The sequence below is a fragment of the Otolemur garnettii genome, unplaced genomic scaffold (genome assembly GCF_000181295.1).
Source record: "Otolemur garnettii isolate 467f Iridium unplaced genomic scaffold, OtoGar3 scaffold00016, whole genome shotgun sequence".
Lineage (NCBI taxonomy): Eukaryota > Metazoa > Chordata > Mammalia > Primates > Galagidae > Otolemur > Otolemur garnettii.
Genome location: NW_003852411.1, coordinates 12,694,767 through 12,703,884, shown reverse-complemented (window position 1 = coordinate 12,703,884; position 9,118 = coordinate 12,694,767). Strand labels below are relative to the sequence as shown.

Below are 9,118 nucleotides of genomic sequence, written 5' to 3'. Positions count from 1 at the left end.
CCATGATAAAGATATTAAGAAATAGTTTACATTCTCTTTTTAATACATATTTTCTAAGCCTGCTTTGTATTTTATAGTTATAATACATATCATTGAGGAAACTAAATTTTCCAACTTCAAAAATATGACACAAGAAGGTTGGCTTGGGGGGGAAATATCCTGTTTTAATTTTTAAATTTAAATTAGTTATTTCTGGGCGCAGTGGCTCATGCCTGTGATACTAGCACTTGGGAGGCTAAGGCAGGTGGATTGTCTGAGCTCACCAGTTTGAGACCAGCCTGGGCCAGAGAAAGACCTCGTCTCTAAAAATAGCCGGGTGTTGTGGCAGGAGCCTGTAGTCCTAGCTACCTGGGAAGCTGAGGCAAGAGAATCGCTTGAGCCCAACAGTTTGAGGTTGCTGTGAGCTATGACACTGCGGCACTCTGCTGAGGGCGACAAAGTGAGACTGTGTTTCAAAAATATAAATAAATAAAATAAAATAAATAAATTAGTTAAAACTGAATAAAATTAAAAATTTAGTTCCTTGGTTGTATTAGGTGCTCAGTAACCACATGTGGCTGGCAGCCGTTGGATGAAACAGTGGGGGTAGGGTTTTATATAGCTGTGTATTCTTATTCTGGGGCTTGAGAGGATCCCAGGTTCATTTTAATGAACTTGATTGCTCTACTTATTGGGAAATTTATTTTCCTGAGGAATCTTAAATATGATAGGGTATGAAAAGATCATAAAAATAACTTTAGGTTCTCTGAACAAAGACACAAAATTTAGGAGAAGAAGGAGAGGAGGTTGGTAAGTAGTCCAGGAAGGGAAACGGGCAGGGAAAAATGCTGATTTGGGTGCCCACCCCTACTCAGACACTATTTGAAAATAAAGTAATCCTATAGAAAATCCAGTAGCCAAGAGGAAAAAAAGATGTAAAATATGCCAGAATAGTGACAGAGAAAAGGAATTAATTAAAAAGTGTATTCGTCTGTTCTCAGAACAGGAAGAGGAGTATTGCTTGCTTACATGAAGCGTTAATAATGTATTTTTATAGCACTTTCCACCTAAAGAATTCAGGATGTCATGCAAATGATTATTCAATTGCCTAAGCAACTTAAAAAAAAAAAAAAACCCAAGTGTCCTAATGTTATAAAGTAGGGATAGTGTAGGTAACTTATTTTTACTTCGCCTACCTCCATTCTCACTAATCGTTATCATAGTACTTCTCACATAGCTCTCGTGCACATAATCTACAGTTGCTTTACATTGTTCTTATACAGACTAGACTCAATTTAAGGCAATATCAACTCTTTCATCATCTGATAATACTTTCAATTAGTTGTGGAAATGGGGAAATAAAGTCAACAGCAGCGGGCACCAGTGGCAAGGAGCCATAGAATGCTATGCCCATCCTGTGTCTGCACTAAGTTTGGCATCAATATGGTAACCTTGCAGGGTGGAGGAGAGCACCAGGTTACCTAAGAAGGGATGAACCTACCCAGGTCAGAAAGGGACGGAGTCAAAACTCCCACACTGATGAGTGAGATCAGGCTTATGAATAGCCACTGCACTCCAGGCTGGGCTACATCGTGAGACCCTACCTCTTTAAACAAACAAAAAATCTAACCACTAACAGCCAGCAGACTGAATTCCTCAGGCCTGAGCCCTAATAGTGCCTGAGTGATCTCAGACAGCTGTGGGAAAGGCAGTGGCCGACACCCATTGTACAAATCTGCCTGTGCCTAGTAGACAGGGGGGTGGAAGGGCAGAACAGCCCATAGGGAAGTGTTCCAGCCACTACTTCAGACCAGTTGCTTCCTCTGTCTTTCTGATACCCCAGTGTTTCTGATTATTGTGCCACCTTTTTTTGTTAAACTGAGAAAATCTCAAAGATTGATGACAGCAAATTCTACCTCAGTTGCCTGCTTGCTAAAGCTTAGAAAAACAAGCTCTGTGTTTTCCCCTTTTCTTTTCTTTTTTCTTTTTCTTCTTCTTCTTCTTTTATTTATTTATTTATTTATTTTTTGGTGGATGAATGTATAGTTTCTTTTCTTTTCTTTCTTTCTTCTTCTTCTTCTTTTTTTTTTTTTTGGAGACAGAATCTCACATTATCCCCCTGGGTAGAGTGCCATCATAGCTCACAGCAACCTCAAACTCATGGGCTCAAGTGATTCTCTTGTGTCAGCCTCCCAAGTAGCTGGGACTATAGGCACCTGCCACAGTGCCCTGCTTTTTTTTTTTTTTTCAGTGCAGTTTTTGGCCGGGGCTGGGTTTGAACCTGCCACCTCCAGCATATAGGTGGGGCCGGCACCCTAGGCCTTTGGGCCACAGGCGCTGCCCAATGCCCTGCTATTTTTAGAGACAAAGTCTCGCTCTGGCTCAGGCTGATCTCGAACCTGTAAGCTTAGGCAATCCACCCGCCTTGGCCTCCAGAGGTGATCATAAGAGCTCAGGCCCTCTAGAGATGAGTAGTAAAGTTACCATTTTATTGGCTCAGGATTAGAGGAAATCCTGATAATAAAAGTGATAATGCACAATTTCATCTCAGTAGACATTTATTAAGCACCTGTTAAGCAGTAAGTAGAAAAAGCATTCAAAATTCAAGAAATAGTAACAGTGCATCTATTATATGTTCAGTACTATGCTAGGCACTGGTGTAATAATAATAATTACCACCACTACAACAATAACTAAGACTTGGCTCGGCGCCTATAGCTCAACCGGCTAAGGCGCCAGCCACGTACACCTAAGGTGGCGGGTTCGAATCCCCAGCCTGGACCCACCAAACAACAATGACGGCTGCAACCAAAAAATAGCCGGGCGTTGTGGCAGGCGCCTGTGGTCCCAGCTACTTGGGAGGCGGAGGCAGGAGACTCGCTTGAGCCCAGGAGTTGGAGGTTGCTGTGAGCTGTAATGCCACGGCACTCTGCCCAGGGGGACAGCTTGAGGCTGTCTCAAAAAAAAAAAAAAAAAAAAAAACACAATAACTAAGACTTAATAAGTCCTTATGTGGTGTTAGGGACTGTACCAAGCAATTAAGGTATTTTTATTATTTCTACTTTACACAGGAGACTGAGGCACAGAGAGGTTAAATAACTTGACCATGTCACCAAACTAGGACATGGTTTTCCCATTTCATCTGGAAGTGAGACGAATCCAAAGGTCACACAGAAAATAAGAAGTAGAAGCAGGCAATCTAACCCTAGGGACCCACACTCAAACTTTAAATAGGATTAGAGTTGAGTCTCACTCTCTCCACCTACAGCTGCATGAGTGGGAAATTGCCTTTCATAGTCCTAGTTTCCCCATCCGTAAATGGAAATAATGATATCCACTTTCAGAACTTTATAAGTTTGCATGTAATGTGAGCAGCACAGTGTCTGGCAGTTAATATCATTATTAGGGATTCATTCATCCAAGTGCATAATGACTCAGTATCCACTGGTATCGCCACTCCAGTTATTAGAATACTGAACTACTGCTATGCTAGTTGATGGAACCTCTCCTCTACTCCCCTTGAGTATCCCTCTTTCTGGTCATCCATTCTTTCCTTCAGGAGTACCTTCCCTGTCTCCCCATAATCCCTTGCATTGTAAGCACCTCCAGCCAGGACCCAGTCCTCATGGTTAGTACCTGTGTTGCACCAGTTAACATCTTTCACTATATCCGGGCAATAGTTATGAGATGAACTCCTCCCTCTGATAAAGGCAGTCTGGAAAGAGCACTGAGCAAGAGAAGAGAAAGTGACAAAGGCAATGATGAAAGTGTGAGGAGGGTACAGTGATGGGAGATGAGACAGTTCAGCTCAGGGAGGTGAGAAAGACTTCATGGTAAGAGGTTGGCGCTATCAATAATCTGTTGGGTGGATGGGTGGGGGCATCCCAGATCACCACTAAAGTTCCTTTGTCTCTCAGTTTCTTCATTCTTGTTACTAATTCAGGCCTTTGTGACCTTTTGCCTAAACACCCACAAGAGCTTTATAATTAAGTGGTCTTCTGTGTACCAGCTATTCTAGAATCCTGTGTTTCCTTTACTCAGCAACCTTTAGTAGGTCCCTGTAGTCCTATCTCTTCATTGAGGCATAATCCACTATCATGCGGCCCTGGCCTCGTTTCCCACCTTTTCCGCTTACTTTTGGGCAGGTGCTTGGCACACCTTCAAAATGAGATGTTTCCTACAGCAGACTCTGCTGCTCCTGCTGCTTAGAACTTGTGGGTTTTTCAACACTTTCCTCAAATACCTTTGTACAGATACCCTTGTCCCTCAAGGTTTTTCAACACTCTTCTCAAATACAATTTCCTTGATAGAACTTTTTTCCCATCTATATTCTTTCCTTCCTCAGTCTATTCTCTCATTCTAAGGTCACATATAGGGTAATGTGTTCTAATAACTAACACACATTGACAGCTAACTATTTAATATATACCAGCTGTTGTTCTAAGAGCCTGCTGTGTTACTTTGTTTTATTCTCACAACAACTCTAAGAGGTAGACACCATCATTATCGCTATTATTATCCTTGAGGCACAGAGAGGTGAATTAACTTTCCAAAGGTCACACAGCAAATAAAAGGTGGAACTGGGGTTCCAACACAGGAAGCTCATATAATGCAATGGCTAAGCTCTGGAGAGTGACTAATATTAATAGCTGACAAAGAAACAGAAAATAGAAGAAAAAAATTCCTCATGTTATTACTCAGTATGTACTGTTTGGTTTTGTAATCATTTGTTTCCTTATTTTATCTCCTTGTCTATGAGGTCTAAAATTCCTAGACGGGAGAAACTTTGGGCCTAATGGTCTGGTTTTCTCAGTTATTATCAATAAATTGTGGACAAAAGTAATATTACTGAGGTATCTTATTCTTTGGAGGTGACTTAAGCATAAATTGGTCATGCTCAAGCCCGCCTTTCACTAGCATTTGTCCCACATAGACATACTAAGTGGCCAAAGTCTGGTGCAGGATCAGGCCAACTGTTCCACATGGACTTCAAGAAGGCTGTGCTTAGTTTTCTTATTATATTGTACCTGAGAGCGTCATTTAACTTTGGCATAATAAAGCAGATGTGTACGTGACTTCTGCCTTTTAGAGGTGGACAGACTAAATCATCCTGAGGTTATGTATCCAGAGTCCTCAGGCAGGTCTGTGGTGTTTAGGTGGAACTAACCAGCGCTGACTCTCCACATTTCCAGTCCCAGATCCTGGACAACCATGTGGTGATTGTGCCTGATGCCTGATGCCTTATGGATCAGTAGGTAGACTAAGTTGTTGAGTGACCAGAAAATTCTGAAACGCCCTTCCCTCATATATTTACCTTGACACAAAATGAAATTATGACATCATGCTGGGAGCATAAGACTTCTCTCTTTGTAGTTTTGGAACTTGCTAGATTTTTCCAAGGGTGGACTGGTCAGCCCTTGTGTGGAGAACCTGTAACATCTTCCATTTAACCTAGGTGACAAATGGGTTTGTTCTAGACTCCAGAGAACAACGTGAAAGATGCCTGTTCTTGTGGAGAACCAATAAATTTGTATCTAGACACAATTCCTTGCTAAGAAGCCAAAAACTCAGGAACTTTTAGAACCCTCCCTTTTCTTTGGGGTTAAAATCGACAGATGCTAAGAGTGTGTGCAACTCTAGGCGACAGGGGAGTTATCCAAAAATAATATCTGCCAAAACCTTGTGGTAATACTATTTGTTATCTAGGAGTATTCCCTGCCACGTATTGCCATCGTCTCTATTTCTACCAGGGTTGGCCAGGGGTTTACAGATGTGCGGAGCCAGGAACCAGTGGCGAGGCGGGTGAGGGAGGACTTCACCAGGGAAGGATCAGGAGTGTACTGCAGAGCAGATCTACCACCATACTCGGATGGAAGTTCGAATAGTTTCGTTTGCTTTGTTTCTGCCAAGCCAGCGCACAAGCCAGAACCTTTAACTATACAAGCAGCACCGCCCTCGCGCACAGGGCCCCACCGGTGCGGTCGGTGGCCACTTGCGGTCGCCCCCTTTAAGAGCCTACTCCGCGGGACTAACGTTCGAACAAGCCCCGGCGCCCCTCCTCGGCCTCCGATTGGCCGCGCGCGGCGCACGAGGGCGCGCCGGCCTGCCCCGGAACGTTGGCGGCCCTCGGTGATTGGCGGTCTAGTTGTCTATATAAGGCGCGGGTTGGCCGGTCTGCCCCGTTTCGCGACTGGACTCGTCACTGGGCAGTTTCCTGGTGTAGGGAGGCGAGGAGGACACCGCGCACGTCATTAGAGTCGTTTCTCTATCGAAGTCTTTAGCTGTCCAGGGTGCACCCAGGGACGGACTTGTTTACGGCTCCCGATCCCCTCCCAACTCAGAACGTGAGCCGGGGCTCACTCATCTCAGTCACCTCGGCGCCAGCCCTTTGAGGGGAAGCAGGATGGAGTTCAAGCTGGAGGCTCACCGCATCGTCAGCATCTCTCTCGGCAAGATCTACAACTCGCGGGTCCAGCGCGGCGGCATCAAGCTACACAAGAACCTCCTGGTCTCGCTGGTGCTGCGCAGCGCTCGTCAGGTCTACCTGAGCGACCCATGCCCTGGTCTCTACCTGGCCGGTCCCGCGGGGACTCCGGCGCCGCCGCCGCAGCAGCCCGGGGAGCCAGCGGCCGTACCACCTGCCGGCTGGGGAGAGCCGCCTCCGCCTGCCGCCCGCGCCGCCTGGCGGGAGACAGAGCCTCAGCCGCAGCCGCAGCCGCAGCCGGAGCGCACCGCGGTCTTAGACGCGCAGTGGGTGGGGGGAGCGGAGCCAGCGACCTCAGTGACCCGAGTCGGGGACGCTCTTCAGGGCAGAGAGGCCGACGCCGCGGAAGCTGCCTGGGGCAGCGTGGAAGGACCACGCGGGGCGGCCGCCGCTGGAGCCGGGGACCCTGTCAGAGGTTCGGACGTCTTCCCCGAGGGACCTGCGCGTCGCCCCAGTGCCTGTCCCCCAGGAGGGGAGGACCAGCGGGGCGCGGCGGCCGCGTCCCCGGGTGCTGACTGCTGCTGCGCGCCGCGGCCCGTTGTGGACGAGTCCCCCGCGCCGCCCGCCGTGTGCCCCAGGAAGCGCGGCGCGGCGGGAGTGGGCGGCGGCCCCGCGGGCTGCCAGGCGCCCGGTGCGACCCCGCTCAAGAAGCCCCGTCGGAACTTGGAGGAGCAGCAGCCAGGCAGGGGAGAGGACGACGACCCGGAGGATATGGAGACCGGTAACGTGGCTAACCTCATTAGCATCTTCGGTTCCAGCTTCTCTGGACTCTTACGGAAGAGCCCCGGGGGCGGCAGAGAGGAAGAAGAGGGCGCTGAGAGCGGTCCGGAAGCCGCTGAGCCCGGGCAGATCTGCTGCGATAAGCCGGTGCTGAGAGACATGAACTCTTGGAGCACAGCCATCGTGGCCTTCTGAGCCCCAGCCCGCGTGTGCAGAGGAGATTGAGCAGCGGGTGTCCCCGATGTGAGGGCCGGGCCCCTCACGGCCGCGAGAACTCCCAGAGACCGAAGGCGCTGAGCGCTTTGGGGAGACTGGTTGCTGCGGGGCAGCGCGAACTGCCCCGGGCTTGGCGGCCTGCTGTGCGTGGACACTTGGGAGTCTCATCTTGGGAACTGGGAGTTTGGGGCTTATTAGGAAGAGGACGATCGTTAACTTTTGTGTATGTGTATGTCTGTGTGTATGTAAGTTCGTCTTGTTGAATTAAGCTTATTTTGTCCTTTTGGAATGCACCACTCCTTCCCCGGAGCTTAAGAGATTGGGGGCAGACAGGGACTTTCCTCTGCCGGCAGCGCCGAGAAGGAAGCGGCTGAGAGGTTGGGCTGGGGAGTTCCCGGCTGGGTCCCGGGGGAGGGAGGGACTTTACACCCGCCCCTCGCGCGAAGCTAGAGCCGGGCCAGCGCCAGGAGCGGCGTTTCCTCCCAGGATTTCCTAGGACCAGAGGGAGTCAGTCTGCAGTGGAGGCTTGTATTTTTTCTCTCCCTCCCCACCTCTCTCTCACTGAAGAAATGTTCAAACCCTGTGATTACTCTGAGAAAGGGGAATAGTAACGGCCCTTCGCATCCCCCCAGGGGGAAGAAAAGAAGCTTGATGAACTTCACAGAAGAGTTCAAGCTTGGAAATATGGAATTTATAGAGAAAAGCTATATTTTTAAAAGCTCTAGGTCAGAATTACTCCATAGTGCTTTTAAAAAGTGTTTAATGAAACAAAAGTTTACAGACAGAAGCCCTAAGTGGAAAGACCTTACGGTTTCATAGATATGGTGACTCCAGTCTTTGTTGTATAAAGGTTGGAGGAGCTGATGAGGTTTTTGTACAGTATTTTCTCCTTCGTTGTATTGATTTTTGTATAAAAATGTAACTTTACGTGTCTAACACGTATTAAATATTTTGAAGAAACTTCACTGCTTCCTTGTTTGTAATCATCCGCCTGGGTTGGCAGGGAAAAAGGGAGGAGGGAAGCTAGGGCCTGGGCTGTAAAATTGAAGGTGTGGTTCTTAATATCAGTCATTCACAGACTAAGGACATTGTTTACTGACCTCACTAAGTATCAAGAGAAACACTCTTGAGGTTTTTCCTTCCAGCTCAGAGGACTGCTTTTAGGTACTAATATCAGAGACTGTCAGTTTCTGGGAATCTGCTACTACAACTGCCTTTCCTAAGGTCAGTTTAAGCAAGTTCAATTTTCTACAGCTCAAAATGATAGTGTCTATTTAATGTTACATTATTTTAGCACCAACTTTTGAAGCCCTTGTCATCCACAAAAAATGTCACCAAGACTTTTTTTAGCCTTCGTTAAGCTATGTATTAGGAGTCATTTATTAGCTTTGTTACTGAAAAAAAATTTTAGATAATAGCTTAATTTAAAGCCTCTTAGAATCAACATAAGAGGAAGCCGAAGAAACTGACATGTAAATGGGCAAAGTGCGCCTTTGCTTTCCAGTGGGTGTAAAGATGGTAATGTTCAATTTTTTCATTTATTGTTATATATGTGGAAAGTGAAAGAGAAATGACTTATGTCAAACCAGATAAGGAAGGAGGGCTAGGCAAATATAATTCTCACTTAGCAAAACTTTCTGATTTGCCGTTGTTACCTAAGTGATGACATCAGTGTTTCGGTTATGGTAAGCACTGGTGATGACAGCCAAGGTCATCTAT

The 9,118-nt window shown here is 47.0% G+C and overlaps 1 protein-coding gene across 1 annotated transcript; it reads left to right on the top strand.

Moving 5' to 3' along the window:
- Nucleotides 1–6,180: 6,180 nt before the first annotated feature.
- Nucleotides 6,181–8,360, top strand: IER5 (immediate early response 5). The gene has a single exon (XM_003785651.3). The coding sequence runs from the start codon at nt 6,383–6,385 to the stop codon at nt 7,376–7,378; it is 996 nt and encodes a 331-aa protein (XP_003785699.1). The 5' UTR covers nt 6,181–6,382; the 3' UTR covers nt 7,379–8,360.
- The last annotated feature ends 758 nt before the right edge of the window (nt 8,361–9,118 follow it).

Coding starts and splice junctions, on each gene's coding strand:
- IER5 (XM_003785651.3), top strand. CDS start 6,383: ATGGAGTTCAAGCTGGAGGCTCACCGCATCGTCAGCATCTCTCTCGGC.